General features: G+C 35.5%; 1 protein-coding gene across 5 annotated transcripts in view; it reads left to right on the top strand.

Moving 5' to 3' along the window:
- Nucleotides 1-16,912, top strand: part of LOC129567454 (dopamine D2-like receptor) — a 149,667-nt gene extending 132,755 nt beyond the window's left edge. The window contains exons 4-12 of one of the 5 annotated variants that reach the window (XM_055444332.1): nt 2,649-2,758; nt 6,788-7,040; nt 9,229-9,530; nt 9,983-10,228; nt 10,373-10,504; nt 10,885-10,935; nt 12,043-12,084; nt 13,958-14,058; nt 14,900-16,912. In XM_055444332.1, coding sequence (XP_055300307.1) covers nt 2,649-2,758; nt 6,788-7,040; nt 9,229-9,530; nt 9,983-10,228; nt 10,373-10,504; nt 10,885-10,935; nt 12,043-12,084; nt 13,958-14,058; nt 14,900-15,111 — 1,449 coding nt within the window. In that variant the 3' untranslated portion in view covers nt 15,112-16,912. The remainder of the gene's footprint in view (nt 1-2,648; nt 2,759-6,787; nt 7,041-9,228; nt 9,531-9,982; nt 10,229-10,372; nt 10,505-10,884; nt 10,936-12,042; nt 12,085-13,957; nt 14,059-14,899) is intronic. The other 4 variants (XM_055444351.1, XM_055444341.1, XM_055444368.1 and 1 more) reach the window with 4 other exon arrangements.
- Nucleotides 16,913-20,325: the final 3,413 nt, after the last annotated feature.

Here is a 20,325-nt window from a genome sequence, read left to right as displayed (position 1 = left end):
CTCATTTTTTATTTACGATTACTTTCCAATTTCCGGCTCTTTCCATATTCTATCATTCGCTTGAAGGACAATTTTTTTTGTTTTGGATGGAAAGCGTTTTTTCCCTGAATGCTTGCAAATATATTTGTAATTCAATTGCATTGGGTTTTTCGTTATTTTCGTTTTCATATTTTTTGCTTTGAATTTTTGTTGTGCTTTTCATTTTTGATAAGCTATTAAACGCATAAATCTTGGTCACTTTTCTATTTTTAACCCCATAAAACACACACAAACCATTTTTTTTCGGTTTTGTTTTTGTGAAACAATGCCTCATGTCCAATCGAAATAATCTGATTAAAATCCATGTTGAAAGTATGAAACATTCTCCAGTTAATTAAGCACAATGATAATCAATAAAGGGAAATTTCGTGCTGAATCGTGTTCATTTTGCTTTTGAACAGAGCTCTGCTTGTGAAAACACTTTGACTACAGATGAAAGAAACTATTCATCACATAACAAACAATGGGTCATTTCAAGGAGAGAACAATACAAACCAACAACAAAAAAAGAGCAACAGACAATGGCTAGTCTCATTGCAAAAAGCCATAATGCTCGATTGCATTGGCAGGTTTTGAAATTACGGACACCGAAACCGCATTGGTGAGCAGTAATTAGTAGTACGAGCAGAGTTTTCAACACGTATTGGTTAAACACAAAATTAGCACAATAAACACAAAGTTCGAAGGAATGATTTACGCAAACACAAATGATGAAATGTACTTTCCAAGCGAAACGATGAGCAAAGTAAAGTGAATAAGTGAGTGAATGAGTGGGTGATGAAATGAGTATTTGAACCTTAACCGAATCAACAGACCATTTGTATGTTTGAAATTGGATCAGCTCAAAGGTATTTTAGTTCATCACACACCAAACGTACTTGACTATAGTTTTCATCCGTTTGCTTCAAGTCGGAAATATATCATACACACATACGCACTGGGAATCATGTTGACGCAATGCGTAGACACTAAATCGAAGTGACAGCATACGATAGAAAAATGAGCCTGTTTATTCCAGACAAATATTTGCGAATTTTTGGGGTGATATTTGGTTAATTTTGCTGTGTCAAGCTACCTAAATTACTGGTTTAGATTGATAATGTTTTTGCTTAGGTATGGATATGTGTCTCGTCCAACTTGGGTGGTTGTCAACTCTTGTTTATGGTAACGGCTTTAATTTATTCATCACCAGCACTATATTCCATTCGATATGCATGTCATGTGCTAAAGTCTCTTTAATTGGCTTTTTTGTTGATTGAAACTCAAACACACACATAGAGAGAGAGAGAGACCATCACCGTAAATCATGGTTGCATTGAAAAGAATGTGGGAAAATCAAAAGATCGGTATTTATGATATGAGTGTTGAGGTTGGGGCCGGTTCACCGTCATTGCGCGTCGCACTCGATTCAAAATGAACCATTGATAAATTGGCGAACGATAATGGTGTTGAACATATATTTAGTTTGCATTGTTTCCAAAAAGTGTTACTATCTATTGTGTATCAGTTATTGCAATCTCGTCCCCACATTGCTAATGGGTGAATTGAGCGAAGTGCATATGTGTATGTGTCGCAAATACGTGTTGAAACGTGTTTGTCGCATAATAATCAATTCACTGGCAAAGTATAAAGCCATAGAACAATGCAAACCGTAAAACACAGCTGCATTGCATACGATCGACATATCGAATGTGTTATTGCAGTCTATATACGGAGAGAGAGGAGGAGAGAGAAATGCACAAACACGTAGATAAATTGCCATTCCAAGCGATCGGCCAACGCCAAAATTATTATTGTAACAATTCATTGATTGAGCAACATGAATGAAACGATGTGCAAAGCGGCAATTGTCGTCTATTTCCTAGCATCAATTCAATTGTACTGAATTGTTTCCCATTCGCTCTGTGCACAGCACCTTAACCATTCGAAATATTTGCAATACACTCTCATGTCATTGTCGCCATAGGATTTCAATCGAGTTGTTTATTGACTTTTGAGATTTGAGCGTGTGTATCAAGCAATTTAAAAGTTTAAGCACTCATTAAGTAGATTCATCCCACGTCCTCGACACAAACATAACACTCACTTGCACATACACAGAGAGATAGAGAGAGATACACCCACCTATTCGGCAGTGCATCGAGGTGAGAGACAAATGTGATAGGAAATCCGTTCCGTTGCAACGCTTCATCATTTTCACATGCGAATGTGAGCGTTCGTGTGGGTGTGTTGGTTTTTGGCATCCGATGCATCATGCAGCTGATGGATACGCAAAACTACATTCACAACTTTAACGTAAACTTTGTTGCCATTGTGATTTAGTTAGAGAATTGCCACCAAACTTGTCATTGTAGCGCAACTTTGATTCGCTTTGTACGGGTGTGTTTCACAACTCGTCCTCAACCGAGCGATAAAATTGTTGCGTTTGTTTGTCTCGAAATTGATAAACTTGTTGCATCCATTCAAAGTTTTCCGAAGTGATTTACCTCCATCTTTACTTTATTCTCCGAAAGACTTTCTCCATGTGCAGCCCAATTGGCGAAACATTCATCCAATAGCCAAACGAATCGACCACTAATTTCATTTTATTGTTTTATGTTTATTTGCAGGTGAATGGCGCATGGGCTCTTCCGAATTTCGTTTGTGATTTTTATATAGCTTGTGATGTAATCTGTTCGACATCATCAATATTTAATTTAGTTGCCATTTCAATAGACCGGTAAGTAAAGTTTTTCCCTTCGTTTAGCTTTAGTTGCCGTTGCTATTGTTGTTCGGTCGTTCAAGCCAGCTTCAGCAGTACGAATCCAAAGCCATACGTACACGTGGAACGGAATGCACAGCAAAGTGATGCTGCCATTTCCGATGGTTCAAAGCGAATCAATAAATCTCCGCAGGGCCGAAAAATGATCGATAGCATAGTGTATCAAATTACATACTATTGACATAGTTTCTACGCTTCTGGAAATTTAATGCAATCGTATGATTTTTCATAATAAAATTTCGGCAGACTCGCTAACAAAGCACAAATCACAAAGGATTCTGTCATGGATGATAATCAAATTTCACATGATTTCAATTCTCTGGACGTTGATGGCAGTGATATCAAATGGCAACTCCATTTGGGGCACACCATCACACGCACAGAGACATGAAGAGCGTTTATCGGTGTCGGTGCGATCAATAAAATCCATGCCATTTCATTTTATTATTATCAGTGTCATGGGCCGGCACATAGTTTGCGTGCGCGCGATGTGTTTTTTTTTGGCTTTCCCTGTCTTCTTCTTTTTTTCTCTTTCGCTCGTTTCTGTTTTTTATGAATAAAAATGCCCTTCCCATTGAATTGATCCGCACGACAATAGTCAGAAAAATTGCATGTCACACACCATGGATTTTATGACCAATTATTTTTCAGAGGGTTATTCGCTGTGGAATAAAATTTATTGCACATCCAACTACTAAGATTTTGCCGTACGAAAATGAGTGTTTAGAACATGAATTTAGCTTGTTTCGCGTCAAATTTATTCAAATGGCCACATTTTCCATTCCGACCGCAAAAGCAGTCATATTAAATTTATCTGAGAGATGAATGCCAAACATTTCCGCACAATTATAGTCCAATGGGAACACTATACGTTCGATTCATACGACTGGAAATGTAAAACCAGAGCGGGTCCCATAAACTCAACACACACACACACACACACATTTCCCGATGATGATGCCACAACACTCATTTATCATGTAAATTAGTAAATTTTTTAGAAACTTAATCTGTATGTCCAGGTTTCCCTTGCTCTCCCTTGCTCTCCCTCTTCCACTCTGCGCATGAATTTTTTTTTTTGGTCGACCGACCCTTCGGCGACCACCATCCTCAATCACAGCGACAATAATCAGAGTGGATTCAGATTAAATGTTGTATCTGTTCAAATATAAAGCCGGATATCAGACGAGTAAAATTTTAAATGACAAAAATGAAAAGTCAAAGGTGACACAGGCTTTTCGTAGCGAAAAGACAAGAATTAGGTTTCATAAATCATGAACGAAGCAGATTCGTTGGTTCAGTACAAGAAATGTCTGCGTTGGCTGGATAAAAAAAAGTACATGAAGGCAAAAGTAAAAGCATAGGCTAATCCAATTCGCATTTAATAAGAATGTCTTAAGTCAAAGCCAAAGCTAGTCCAATTTATAATTCATGGATCGCTCTGATTGTCATCGGCAACGACGGAATGCTCGCATATCACCATCACTTCGTCATGTACCGGATGAACAACAGACTTTAATTGGATTTTAGACAAAATTGGATTAGGCGTTTTTCTCCTTTATCCCTAAACGTTATAATGGGAGTATCAATTTTATTTTCATGACGAAGAGAAATTGAACATTCAATCATTTTTGTCTATTTATAAATTTTTCATTGTGATTATGCAGAAGAAAAAAATGTGTGCAGCTCGAATTATGTAAATCACGTTCAAGCGAGACGCACATAAATTTATCAAATCAAAGATCTTATCTGCAACAGCAAAAATGAACTGGTGTCGCAAAAGCGAGCCATTTTTGTTTTGTTTTGTTTTGACATCTGATGCGCATCTATTGTGTCAATGTCGTGAATAAACGACGGCAGATCGAACATAAAACACGACGTGATTTCTGTAGAAAGCAGCTGAAAAAAGCACGTCGAAAAGAACAACCATATCTTCCATTGGATGGAAACAATGTGTAGAAATGGTTCTTCGATAATGCATTTCATATTTTGCGATAATTTTTGCAACTCTGCCATTCTCATTCCATCGCAATCCAACGAATATAATGACTAAGTGGCAGAAAAGCCCGTTTCTCAGACTAAACAAAAGCCACCGCCACTGAATGGCTATGCAGTATCACTTTTCGTTTGCCACTTTTGTGCAAGGCCCGTCGCACAAACTCCTTGTCAAGAAATTTCTATCGCTCTCGCTCTTAATTATTATTAATGAATGGCATTCAATAGCGCGACAGTCTTTTAATTGAAACAAATTTCATGTGCGTCAAGTGGTCTTTTGTGAGTTTGTGCGAGAAACAACTTTTAATATTTTTGCGGAGCCACAAAGTGCGGTGGCAGAGAAAAGAAAAACATTGTCGCCGCACGGTTCGTCAAGAGCAAGAAATCTTTTGTGACACGCGTAAAAACGCTTCTAAAGAATTTTTTTCTCTTTCTCTTGCTTTCTCTCCATGCAACCACATAACCGCAAAAACACACTCGAAAATACCCTACAAAACATAAACAAAAAGAAGGAGAAAAAACAAAACAATGCGCGAAGAATCAAAAGCCGTTCAACTTTTGCAGCATATATCTTCTCGCTCGTCAACAATTTTGTGTTTATGAGGAGTGAGCAGCCGTTTGATTTCTCGAGTGTTTAGCACGGAAAAATATGCAGCAATATATGGCAGCCATGTTCAGACGACGACATTGATGTTGATGAAGATACGATGTGAATAGTAATTATTGCTTTGATGCATTGATTTTTCAATGGAAGAATATAGGACGACTTTAATCACAGCTTAGACACTCCAAAGTCTCACTTCATTTCATTGGAACGGGCGTCAATGAATGCTTCACAACCATCAATGAATTCGGGCGAGCATTCGTTCATTCGAACGAATGCGAGAAGCAGAAAATCAATACACATGTTGATTAAAACACTTTTTCATTCAAGTGGTAGTGCTTCACGTCGCTGCTTCGCCTCATTGATTGTGCAACATCAGCTGAATTTCTATAACTTGTCAAGTGCTTTCGGCTACGCACCTCTTCTTTTGACATTTACCATGATTTTTTCATTCAATTTTTTTTTCCTAACTGCCTGTTGTTTTGCTGCTGCTGCTGCTGCTGCTGTTGTCGAAATCAACATTTTAGTTTAAGCAAAATGTTTGCGTCATAATAAATCGATTATCCAGGTTCGATTGCCGCTTCCTCTCATCCACATGGTAAAAAATATTCCACATTCACATTTTTGTCATATTTCTTCGGTGAAACCTCTCATACATCATTAATATGGAGAAAGAACATTTGAAAAATGACCGCACCGAGTGACGGACGATGGAGGGTCGAGCAGATAGAGGAGAAAGAGAGACAAAGAGTGGGAGAGAGAGAAAGAAGAACTACGCATAATCTCCATAGAGCGCATTTTATCTGGTGTCAGTGAAAAAAAAAGATAAAGAAATAAAACTACACGGCAAAAATACATGAATGAATAAATGTGCGTTTAATTGAATTCGCTGAAGTATTTATTGGACAGCAGATCAATTCATTTGGTAGTTTCATTGCTTATTCATGCCATCAATCGTCCAGTTTATATATTTATATCAAACCATACATATAATCATGATAAATTATTATTTTCCCGATATATTTGTACCGGACCCTCTGATCATGTTGAGCATTATAAATTAAATGGCTTTCGCATGCAACAAACACAATACCGACGAGACCAGAAAAACAATGCGACCAAAAAAAACCATGGGATAATTTGTGCCGCCTCAATTCTGCATGCAAAATGATAAGCACGGAAGCCTGTTATTAAAAAAAACCATTCAAATGGTATTTTGGTTCTCATTTGACTTCGACGTGACCATAAAATACTGCAAAAGCTTATCAATTTGTTTAATAAGCACCCACATTGAGTCCGAGCAATTGGACAACACTTTAGTTTGAATTGACATTTTTTTTTTGTTCTCGTTCCTAACGTTGGTGTTTTTTGTCTTCCATTTTTTCCAGATATATAGCCGTAACGCAACCGATCAAATATGCAAAGCATAAAAATAGTTTACGCATATTCGTCACAATACTGCTGGTGTGGGCCATATCGATAGCAATCGGTTCACCCATTGTGCTCGGTTTAAACAATACACCGAACCGTGTACCGGACCTATGCGCTTTTTTCAACACAAATTTCATCATATTCTCGTCGTTAGTCAGCTTTTATATACCATGCATCATAATGGTATTTTTGTATTGGAATATATTTAAGGTAGGTGTCGTACAAAATGTATATAATACCCAATCCAGTCAACCATAAAATCAAGGCGATATTATTCTATCATATCTATTAGAATCTTGACTAGGTTTGCATGCATTGTACGACAAAGTTTTCTGTCACTCGGCCACTCGGCTAGGTTACAAATCCAATTTTGGGATAAATTGAGTGGCAAATGCTTTGAATGTAAATGTCACGACAGCAAACTATTTCTTCGGTCTAAAACGTATTTAATATGTATGCAACTGGTTATTTAGATGTTTGCCGATTTAAAGCTAAGAGAAACTTTGGTCCTATCAATGGCCGCTGGAAATGTACACTAAACATCGAATCAAACTTTATTTGACATGCATTTTAAAGTAATTCGGTTGACATTTGTTTTCTATATATTGGTTATTTCGCAACGTTTTGCCGTCCCAAAATTTTATTTATCAACCATGACACTATTCGAGTAAACTTTGCAGCGAAAATATATGTGCACATCACTCATACAGAGATAGACACATACACATAATAAAATCACATCAAATGCATATGTATTCTCCTTAGCCTCGTAACAGCTAATGTTATTGTGGCGAATGGAATTGTTGGCATTTCGTAAAATATAAAGTACAAAACAACAGAATTTGCAAACCACAAACGAGAAAGTGATGCCACACACAGCGAGCTTAACTTCACACTGAAATGGAAATGTTGAAAGTTTCACGAAATGATGTTACGATGATGATATGCGCGTGAATAATGAATGGTTCTGGCATACATATGTCCCTCACTGTGTGTGTGTGCATGTGTAAATTGAACTTAGTTCAGTTTGCTATCAACGGGTAATGGGGAGAAAATATCGACATTTTCACAATATATGGTAATTCATGTATACATCGAGGCTGGGCGTTTTGCATCCAAAAACTGTCACAATGTATTTTTGTTGCAACAAGTTTGCAACACATCGAAACGAGTTACTCCAAGGAGACTCATTTCATTTTGCCAAATAACTTTCTCGAACAATGCAACCAAGGTTATAGAAAGCCAACTAACTAAGTTATCCGGATGATTCACAAAAAGTGTCTTTTACTCGACACGATGAAATTTGCACGCAATATATTTTCGTCGATGCAAAGACGTCTTGATCCTATTGAAGTAATCTCCTCTCCGCAACAATGCACCCAAATAGTTTGTAATTATTCATTAGTTTCTCTCGAAATGTCTTAAGGGCTGATATTTCAATTGCGATTCTATTCACTATTTCAAAACCACATATATACAATGTTCTATAATGATCAATACCTGAAGAAGAGTCTTTCACTGTTTTAAGTTGCGAAATTGTCACCAAACAATGGATTCAAATTGATCTTTATTAATGTTGGCTAGATATTTCTGGGCTCAATCACACAGTTGATCATAAATTTCGGTTAATTCCGACGAAAATTTAATTTATTTCGTCTTTGAAGTGGTTTCGAGTGATATTTGTACATATTCATTGGCCATTTGTGTTCATTAACTCGAAGATTCATTTGGCTAATGGACGGTCGTTTGTATCTCTCAAAAAGGCAATTTCATTAGCAATTAATCGGTACAAAGTAGCTGCTGAGATTGAAGAAATGACTGAAACGCCAACAAATAATGAACATGTGCTGTGAGTGAGTGAGTGCGTCGGTTGCAATTACAGAGTCAAATAATATCAACTGCATACATTATGTATGTACTCATTTCAAAGTAGAGAAACAACTCGCAGGCACACACACACACATACACACATATCACAGCTAGCTACAGCGAATGACTCAAGAATAATGCGTAATACCAACCATATTATCCGTCTGAATGAATGCATTAAATGCCAACAACTGAATCGCATCACGCAAGTTTAAATGAAATAAGCATGTTGACGGTTGTGTTTGCTCAACGAATTGTAAATATAAGTGGGCTTTTCCAACGGAAATCATGTCGGAATACAATAATATGATTTTCAACGATATAAGTACTATAGCATGTATAAGAGCACAGAGATACATGCAAACATATCTCCTGGAGCGCTTGAGTCGATTTCACTTGAGTTGCCGTGCATGCTATGGCGTATTTACGAAACAGAAAATTATTGCAATCGAAGTAAACATCCTGTCAATGGTTGGTTACTTAATTTTCATCATCATTCTCGTTTTCCTCTCTGCTGCAAATGGCACAGGCACTTAGAATGCGAGCGAAAAAGCAAAGAGCAGCCAAAAAACCAAATTTAGCGGATTTCACAACTGGAGGTAGTGTCATCGAAAATATTGCGCAAACGAGACGATTGGCTGAGACAACGTTAGATAGTAGTAAGAGCGGTTCGAGAATAATGCCCGACGATGCGCCAACCAATACGGCATCTGGTTCGAATGAGGACGAAGACGAAAATGCTGCGTCACCCGATGTTGACGACTGCCATGTAATTGTTAACGACAAATCGACTGAATTCATGCTAGCGACAGTTGTCGAAGAAACGGGAAAGTAAGTACTCTAGATAGATAGTAGCAAAAATAACAACACACACACAAAAAAAAACCAGAAACAATCGCTTAACTTTTTCTTTCCAATACACAAGCTATTTCGCGCTTTCTTTCCCTCTTTTACTTCAAATTCAACTTAAAATAACTTCACTCCCTTTTTTTAACTATAAAACTCTACTCTGAAAAAAAAAACGACTTTTTACTCGCTTTCTACCCAAAAAGAAGAACAAACCGAAAAAAATTAAACGAAACTATAAACCCGTCATTTATTTACAAATCGATTGCTATGCTCCTGCCTTTCCAAATTATTTATTTTCAATTTCTTTTGCATTTTCTCTATCTTTTTACCTTTTTCTCTTCCTCTATCGCATCTATAAAATGCCTGCTCTGTTAAAATCATGTCAATAAAAAAAAAAACCGAACGCAAAAATGAACCCATTTAAATAAATACAGTACTTATAGTGTTGTGGCACAAATCACGACATCGCCGTCACAATGCGTCGTTATGTCGTCCGATCCGAATGGAAACCACGATTCGGGCTATGCACCATCAAATATTGAAGACGCTGTAGCTGGTACAAGTACACCGCCAGAGAGTCCACAACATCGTAAATGCACCGACAGTGGCGGGACACTGAAACGCAGCAGTTTGAACAAACGTAATGGAATTGACGGTTCACCGAAACGTGAAGCAGTCAGGTAATTGAATAAATTCACTTTCCATTTGCTTTCGTTACGTGCTATGTTGATCTCTTCTGTCTTTCTTTCAATTTTAAAATATTGATTTAATTTTCTGATGCTTTTGAACTAAGCCAAACCAAACAAAAAATTTCCATTTTGCAGCATGGGAATGAAACCATTATCGATTGTACGATACGGAGTACAAGGAGCTTTGTCACTAACGCGAAACGATTCGACTGTATCGACCAATTCGCGTGGATCACGCAAAGACAAGAAAAATTCACAGGCATCTAGGTGAGTGGAAGTATCAAGTTTGACTATTTGTTTCAATAATAGTACGACTAAAAAAGCGAAAAAAGTACACACACAGAGAAGCTATAAGAACTAGCAGTAAAAAAAAAACATAGGGATTTACTTGTTATTCAACGCAAAAGTTTTTCATTTTGTTATTCTTTTCTCTCTTTACTTCTATTAAAACTTTATTGGAATCCAATAGAAGAGAAAAAAATTACGAAACTTTTTCACAATTTTTCTTTTTCAACTATTTGCGTTCATTTAACATTCATATACATATTATATCTCTTTCTCTTTTCTATTCGACTCTCGATAATGAAAAAAAAAAACAAAATTCGCGAAAAAAAAAACATTTGTATTTGTAAATGGCGCACGTAAAGAGTGAGCGGTAGTTTTGTTGCGATTACATCAAAAATGTCTCAGAATCTTTCGTAAGTTGAAACGTATCATCATAATAGAACTAGACAAACTACACGAAAACTTCGCAAGTTCACACAAAGTCCCACGCACTTTTAGTGACGCGTCGCATCTTACCAAATGAATAAGAAACCAAATCACATACACACACACAAACACACACGCAATTTTGAAAGTAAAAAGTGCACAAACCATCTGCAGCAAAAACCTCCCAAATCGGCTCACGCTCAAAATATCACTGCAACCACTTTTAGTTAAATACCTTTGACATTGCACCTCTCTCTCTCTACACATATATACATATTAATCTCACTGTGTCTGTGCCATTTGACCGCTCCGATACATTTGATTTCTGCTCCAAAACTTATCAAAACCGTAGCATTGCGATGTCAACCGTATATTTGATATCCATATTCCGCAACAACACATGGAAACTAATCAAAAGATAAGTTCAAGATTATTGCATGACAGCTGAAAAGAGAGATAAGTCGACCAATCACGACGGAGAAGATGGTTTTGTCTTGGGGCGATCGTTGTTTAATTAAGTGCTGCCAAAATGTCTGCGGTCGGTTGTATGCAATGGTCATGATTTTTGTTCCCATCGGACTTGAAAATCTCGAACACATACACACACACACACTGTGCGTGCATGCCGTTTCGGTGAAACGGTTTGGTCACGAATTGATATTTGTAGTCACCGAGTAATATTAGGCATTTCCCAAATGATCTCTCTCTCTCTCTCTCTCACCATCTCTTTCCGCTAGAAATGAGTCGACCCAAATCCTGAGTGTCCTTTTGATTTTGATGTTTCTATCTGTATGTCTCACTCATATTATATGAACGATTGAACAACATCGCATTTGTTGCATGTCATTTTAACAACCTTCCCCCGTTCCAACTCTGTGTGTATTGTGTATACTATAATATATATCCATAGCAAAACCACAACAGACAAAATAGAATGAATAAAAATCGATTACAGAAAAAAAAAAATTAAATTTAACCAAAAAACGTGACATTTTTTTTCGAAACCAAACTGAATTTTTGTTTTTCTTTGCCGAATAAACAACAACACCAAAAGCGATAATAAAATCGAATTCAAAATTTCTCTTCGTTTTTAGACCGACATCAAGTCTTCCCGTCGTGGCAGAGGATGATGAAAGGTTAAAACCAATTTATATCTCCAACACTCTAATTCTAATTTTTGAGCCGTAATAAATAGAAAACCAAAATTGCGAATTCCATGTTTTATACGTTCCGTATTTTTTTCCATCAACTGAAAAACATATATAAGAAAAACACAAATTCATTTTTCCCTTGTAGTATAAACGATATTTGCATATTGAATGTTTTGCGTTTGTTCAAGCATTTGATGTCTCATTTTTCTTTCGTTTCGTTGTTATTGCGTGCGTAGACTTGGTATTGGTAAACAAAATGGTTGCGTTCACTGTTCTTTTGTTTGAAATGAATATTGTTTGTCTTGGTAATAACATACATCGAAAAAGTGATTTTTCATAAAAACAGATGTTGAAATGCCTGATTATCGAAACATTTATAAATGAAAAGCAAGTGTTATTGTTGCCGAGCCCAGTATGGGGCATGTAAATTTAATGAATTTTTCATTTACTTTGATAAATTAATTAATTTCAACGAAAAGAGTCAATTCCATCTTTTGCATGGATCATTTATAATATAGGTTTTCACTCTGCCAACGTTCATTATCTCAATCCAATGCATTCGCTGACAAAAGGGAGGGGGATGGCTGGCAGACAAGATAATTAAGCATTTCTTTAACGATTTTGGTTGGAAAATTCCCACAACACACCCTGACCGCACAATGTGTGCTGTTAAAAACAAGAATAAATTGTATGGCATTTTTCGTTGCCCCGTTGTTATTCGCTGGTTAAATTTTTACCGAAGCCAAAAAGTTTGTGTGTTCATTGTTTTGGATATTGGTTGAAAAAAAAAATTTCTTAGACTTTTTGCGTCGAACTTCATAAGAATTCATGAGTTTTATTTCAACATGTTCTTTTTGTTGTTGTCTTGATGGCATGATATTTCATCACCTGTAGAGCTGTAGACATTGATTTCATAATTTCTCGACAACGATGACAAGTGAACAACAAACACGAGGAACAGGTTGGAGAGTAAATAACGTGCTGAACTTCCAAACCATAACCACTTGATAGGATCGAAAGCCGTATGCAATTACTCTCTACAAATTCGATATATGTTTTCGGTTGTCGTGAGCGATTTTTCACTCGTCTAAACATTGCTATCATATCAAAATTGTATAGACGTGAAAAATCGTTACGACGGCTTCTGAAACTAGCAACGATTCTCCGCTCTCCCGAGAAAAAAAAAACAACAACAACGTACCAATACACACAAAATATTTACAAGACGCCATAAATATTTGATCATCGTTCGTGTTTCTGCTTGTGTTCGTTCCTGTTATGTTTGATCAAAATCATTTTTGTAGTGTAATTGACACATGGTATAGCCTGTCGACTCTTTTCTTGGTTTTGTTTGCTACTTGCATGTTTACATTATTTTTTCTTGCCTCATCGTGTTGATGGTTGGTGCTTCTGAAATTCGACGAACTAGTCGGTTATCCGACGACGATTGTCGTTCAGGTGAATTTTGTAAAACGTTTGCCAACTTTTCACTGTTGAGTCATCAGTGGTGACCTATAAAGTATAACTTTGCTCAGGATCAAATGATGAATACGCAGCGGACGAATGCTTTGTTGTAATTGTTTTTGCTTTTGCTTTTCTTTCCTAATTTCGATTTACTTGCTTATGTAACGGCATACCAGTAAATCTAAATAGTCAAACCCTTAAGCACATTTTATTTATGTTGGTTTGCATACTTCTTTTTTCTTCACACTTTCCTTTCTTTTCTTTTCGATTCTCTTCTTCTTCTACCATTTCGAATAGTTAGAGAGTGAAAAATAAAATGCATTTAGTGCAAATTTGAAAATAGTGATTCATTTAAAAGTGTATTTATGGTATGCTTTAATGGTTTTCCTTCCAGATTCACCATATACAAAGTACATAAAGCATCGAAGAAAAAACGCGAGAAATCATCAGCGAAGAAGGAGCGTAAAGCAACAAAAACATTAGCCATAGTCTTAGGTAAGTTTGGAAAAGCGGTTGAATTGAGCCGACGCCCTGTTTTTCTTTTCTTTTTTCTTCTTGGTTCAATTTCAATTTTCGCACTTGAAACTGAAAACAAAGTGAGAGAGAAAAAAATCAACGCAAAAATTGTCTCTCTTTTTTTATTTTTCCTCTCGATGTTCGTGTGTGTTTGTGTTGGCCGACACAAGGAGATTTATGTCGAAAGAACGATTGCACATTTCAGTGAATAGCGCCCATCGCATTTACACACGCTCAGCTATTTCGATTATTTATTCTCAAGCCGAGGCATTTTGAAGCTCACCGAATAATTCACACTTGTGAGAATTTGTGTGCAGCTTTTGTATGTGCAATATTTTGTCGGCAACAAACCAACAGACAACAACAACAACAACAAAAAACGTGAGCGTTTGCTCAGCCACTTTGTGTTGCTACCAAACAAATCGCCCGAGAAACGTGCAATTGTTTATTCTTCGTTTGTTCGGCGAACACACACACACACACACACATAAAATCGCATTCAAAGTTGGCTCATAAGCAGACGGATGAGAAAGAGAAAAAGCTCCAAAAGAAAATAATTCCAATTGGAAAAAGTTTTATTTTTTTTTCGTTAGTTATTTTCTTTGTTTCATCCGGCTTATAGCGAAACTTTTAAAACGATGTGTAAATTTAACGCTGAATCTCTTTTTCTCTCTTGTTTTTCATCGTTACGCTCTTGCTGTTATTGCTACGGTTGCTGCTGCTCCTGCTGCCTTTACTGCTGATGCTGTTACTGTAACTACCGATGATATCTTGTGTAATGTGTGACTATGTGTATTTGCTACACGTTCAATGAATGCAGGTGTTTTTCTAATTTGTTGGGTACCATTTTTCTCATGTAATATCATGGATGCAATGTGCACGATATTTGGATTGCAATGTTCGCCGGGTGTTACGGCATTCATACTCACCACTTGGCTCGGCTACATGAATAGTTTCGTAAATCCGATTATTTACACCATTTTCAACCCCGAATTTCGAAAGGCATTCAAAAAAATCATGAATATCAAATAAGCGCTAGTAAGAGTAAATCGATTGAAAATAGCAACAACAACATCAACCATAATACTACTCGTGTAGTGTGTACTAAAGCTACATTGTTTGTGATTTACTTAATCAACCAAAGAGGATAAACGAAATTCGGTCGACGATTTGCGACAATTTTCCAAACATCCGTTGAATAGCTCAATACAACTATATCGTGTTCGTTCGATCACAGGAAAAAAATAACAGAATATACACATACACACACAGAGAGAGATAACCAAACTCTCACTCTAGTCTTACAAAACTGAAACATACGAAAACATTACCAAAGCGTTTTTAGATAAATTGCAAAAGAGAATTACGTTTTTAACTTTTAACAAAAAGAAAATACTATCTCCATAGATAAATGGTTGTAAATACAGATTAGATTGTAATCAAATAATTTCCAATGATGCGAATGAATGACAGACACATTCCATAGAAATCTAAATGTGAATGTTGAGAATAAAAAAACAAAGAAAATGACATAGCATACATAGGTAACATAGAAAATCGCATGTAATAATTTCAAAGAGAAATTCAAAGCAAACCATTCCATTTGTACATAACGATAGAAAGAGACAGAGCTAGACATAGAGAAAATAATTCGAGTATAGAATATGTTAGTTGGTGCCAAGTAATTGAACAATGAACACACATACAAACACACACACAGCATGACTAATCAATGTTCAGACATTAAGTGAAAATTTTATTAGCTAAATTGTAATCTGATTTTCAGCAAAGAAAAGACAGATAACTAGAGACAAATTGATGCATGCCTGTATATAAATTTGATTCCGTGTTGTTATTTGGCACATTTTGATTAGGTTAAATGAATCATTTAAATTCTCATCATTTTGTAAATATACTCGAGTTTGGATATAGAACTTGGTATTCAAATGGGAACCAAAACTAGTGTATAAATGATAGAGGGGAGAAAAAAAGAAATGAAAATGAAGAAGATGAAAAAGCGGAAAATCTAATCAAAACGATTAAGTTCTATATCATTCCATAGCCGTAATCATATTGAAGTGTTGCGCTCGATTGAAGCCGATGTTCGATATCCCTAATGAAACAAAATCACTTGTGAAAATGATGATGATGATAACGTAGCACGTATAGAGATTTGAAATGTGTATATATTTATGACGATTGTCCCACACAGAGCAACAATAAAATGTTGTTGACTAAAATTGAACACACACAAAAAATACATATCGATTGAAAATTTGCTACAACACACACACACAGCAATCCAGTCGCTGTGAGATGAAAGTCATAACCTAACCTATTTTAGTGCTGATGTATATGCTACAAATGCAAAGTGGATGATCCGCAACCCTTTTACTAAATTGAGCACTAGCACATCACACTCTCCCGTTTTGGATCGTGTGTAAACTAACGAAGCAAATCTAATGGTTTTCATTTTGGAATAAAACGAAAAACAAACACACATAAAATCTTTTACATTTTAAATGGCAATATCACGCAGAAGACATGATGAATTCCCAATGAATTCCGTTAGATTTTCACTTAATAAATTCACATCTCGCATTTCTCGTTTCCGTATCAAAACCCGTCAGACACAACAACATGTAAAACGCTTCCATTTTCAAATGCATAATACATAATACCGTTATCGCCATCACACATACACAACACCACCATCAAATTCGATATTTTTCATATTCCAACATCATTTTGACCGTGTAGATAATTTTCGTTGTGATTTATCATTTTTCGTGCCACTCAGTTGTAGATACATATAAATGAATACAAAAGAAAAAAAAAAATAGTACACTGTAAGTTTTCGGAGGGGAATGAGTAATCTAAATGCAGTGCGAAATAGCGGTTTCAACTGTTTTTGGATGAATTTACACTAATTTTGGGGGAAAATGTGCTATTGCTTATGCGAATGCTCAAGTGGCTACTATTCATATACGTGTCAATACATAGACACGCACTGGTCACCAAGCCTGTGCAGTTGCATGTATTGTAAATTTTGTACACAGCAACTCGTTCAATACATACAACGGCACAGACTTGGTGACCAGTGCGTGTCTATGTATTGACACGTATATGAATAGTAGCCACTTGAGCGTTCGCATAAGCAATAACACATTTTCCCCTAAAATTAGTGTAAATTCATCCAAAAACAGTTGAAACCGCTATTTCGCACTGTATCTAGATTACTCATTCCCCTCTGAAATTTTGGTGTGTACGTATGTGTGTATGTGGAAAAATTGCTAGCTCAAGAAAATCAACTAAATTTGAAGAAATTGATTTGGCCCCAAATCATGATCCGATTTCAGGTCAAAATGCAATTTCATTGAAAATATGAGCCCCATTGTGATGAGTGAATTCACACTCATCGTGTTCATTTTCTTGAATTTATCGATTTTTCACATTCTTGCAACAAAAGTCAAACTTATTTGTTGATTGCTTTAAAAGAAACCCTAGACGAAGAGGAAAAAAAAATGAAAATATCTTAATATAAAATCTAAGGAGCTATTGACAAATTTAAACTAAAAAAAAAGAACATCGGGATTAACGAAATGAAGAGAAAATAAATAAATATTGAAGTAAGGAAAAAAACAATATTACTAATGTGACATAGAAATGAACTAATACAAATTATATATTCCGCTGTTTAAAGCTCAAATTCGGTTCGATCCGTTTAATATAGTTTAGGCATCGCAAACAAAAAAATAAAATTAAATTAAATAAAATAGGCGAACTGTCGAAATCATGCTCATCAAATCAAGATTTATATATTATTATATGAGAAAACCGACTAATTTATATATGATATAAATGTTTAGCATGACTAACTAAGCACACTGACCGTACTTACAATTTTATCCCATTAAAATGAAAACCTCTCTGCAAAACGCATACACAAAGCCACGATGTAAATGGAACAAAAAAAAAGAGCATACACACACATTTCTAAATGAATTTCCCATCTGAAACGAAGAAAAAGGAAACAAAACTGTTGAAATGAATGTTATACTAACGATAAATATATTTTATTTAAAAAATAATGAACAAAAGTTAGCCCCTCAATCAGATCTCTGAACAAGTTCACATTGGTGTTACTTAGCCGTAAAAAATAAACAAATTGATAGTGGCATGCAATCGATCAACGTTGATTTTAGCGCATGTGAGACAGAATACAAAAGAAAAAAGTATTTGAAAAACCGAAGAAAAAACTAGTGAATTATGAGCAAAATTGATGATTTATTATTAGCGTAAAATTAACACTTATTTTTACTACAATTACAGGGTATTTGCATTCGCATTCGCAATTCAAACAAACAAATAAATTCGAACAATCTTTTTACTTTTGTATCGAAGAGTTGAGATCAGATCTGTCCCTCTCACTCTATCGCTCGCTCGCTCGCTCATCTAACAATGGATTCCCTAATTGATGCATCGAATGTTGCAATTGTAGTATCATCGGATGTAATTGAATTTTACCCCGAGTCGTTTATCTGCCATTCAAAAAGCAAGCCAAACAGTGATAATTGAATGAAATAACCAGGGAATTCGTTGCAATGCTTTCATCACTCACGCTACCACACGCATCTATGTATGCGTGTGTATGTGAGTGTGTGTGAAGTGATTAAATTACGTACCACCCCGTTCACTTGATGGAATTCCCTTAGCTAAACACAACAACATGTTCCATTTAATTTAGTTGTTGAATCTATATAGTTCCGATTTTTTTTTTTCGGTTTCGTTGTTACATTTTCTGTTTGGTTCATTGTTGAATAATATGTTTCATTTCATGATATTTATCCATTTGTTAAAGAAAAAAGCTTCCAAGCTCCTGCTGTTACCAAGCTATCGCACATTTGTTTACTTCACTTGATACATAATTCAATCAAGTGCTTTATCCCCGATCGATTCGAGAAGAAGAAAAACACAAACACAATTGGCAAAATTTAAACTCCAACTATTTCCATTTTTAAATGTGGAAGAGAGGGAAGAAATTCAAATCTATCTAAAAGTATAGACGAACAAACACATCCGATCAATTCCAAATAAAATAGTTTAGAATACTGACACATGTGTATGAGAATAAAATGGGAAAATTCCACTACACAAGATAAAAGAAAAACTCTCTCTTTCACTTCGCAGAAGGAAAAAAATGCAAGAAAATAGCAAACCAAACATAAAATGACTCATGACTATTAAATAAATGTACAGAAAGTAATGTCAAATAAACATTTATCGATATGTTTGAAAATTATTCATTTTTAACGGCATTTTTTTTTTCTGCTTTCATGTGTAAACAGTGTTCGTGCTGCTTTGGCTGCACTAATAAATGGTAAGTGAGTCATAATTCGTGACTGATGATGATTTCATGTTAGTGATATAAATCTGAATTTGGCTTGTAAGTATGATTGCTTCGTTGTAAATTGAAAATTCTCTTTATAAACATTTGACTTTGATGAAGCGACGGAAAAAGTGAAACAAAAATACATTGAATTCCAATTGAAATTGAAAATGAAGAAGTTGTGTACGTAACTTTTATTTAGTAATCATTGCTGTATTGATTTGATTTGATTCGTCGGCGTTGTCTTTACTTTGATTAAACTGAATTACAACAAAAAATGCTAGCGAAAATGAGAGGCAAATTCGCATGAATTAAACTTTTTCGATTGAATGTTCAATATTTGTGCCAATGAATCAGAAGAGAATTCGTGAAATGAAAACTCTAATTAATTTCATTAGTTTTCTCGAAAATTTTTCCATTTCTCCCAGAGATATGTTTCGATGTGCATATATTTATCTTTGTCTTGCCGTCTATTTGAACTGTATCTCCGTCGGTTTTGCAAAAATCTCATTAAATAATTACAATTTGGGTATGAGTGGGTGTATAAGTCTGTACATTGAGAGTTCACTTATATCCGATACGAGAATCTTCAGAAACTTTGTATTCGTTGAAATAAACCAGTTTAATCAGTCGAAGCTCATGCCGCATAAAATTGCAAGAAAGTCGATTCTTGTTGAATTTGTTAAACACGGATCCCATTTTGTTAGTTTCAACAAGTTATTGCTAAGTTATTCTCAAATTTAATTGCACTCTTACGTAAATAATAATTTTTATTAATTAAACGCATCCAAACTAGGGTTGTCGTTTTATTGCACTGTTTTGCATATTCGATGGCATTATTTATGCATTTAAGTCAT

Source organism: Sitodiplosis mosellana, unplaced genomic scaffold (assembly GCF_009176505.1).
Source record: "Sitodiplosis mosellana isolate CC-2019 unplaced genomic scaffold, AAFC_SMos_1.0 Smas_scaffold_1, whole genome shotgun sequence".
In the NCBI taxonomy this organism is placed as follows: domain Eukaryota; kingdom Metazoa; phylum Arthropoda; class Insecta; order Diptera; family Cecidomyiidae; genus Sitodiplosis; species Sitodiplosis mosellana.
This window is presented reverse-complemented; position numbering and strand designations above follow the sequence as displayed.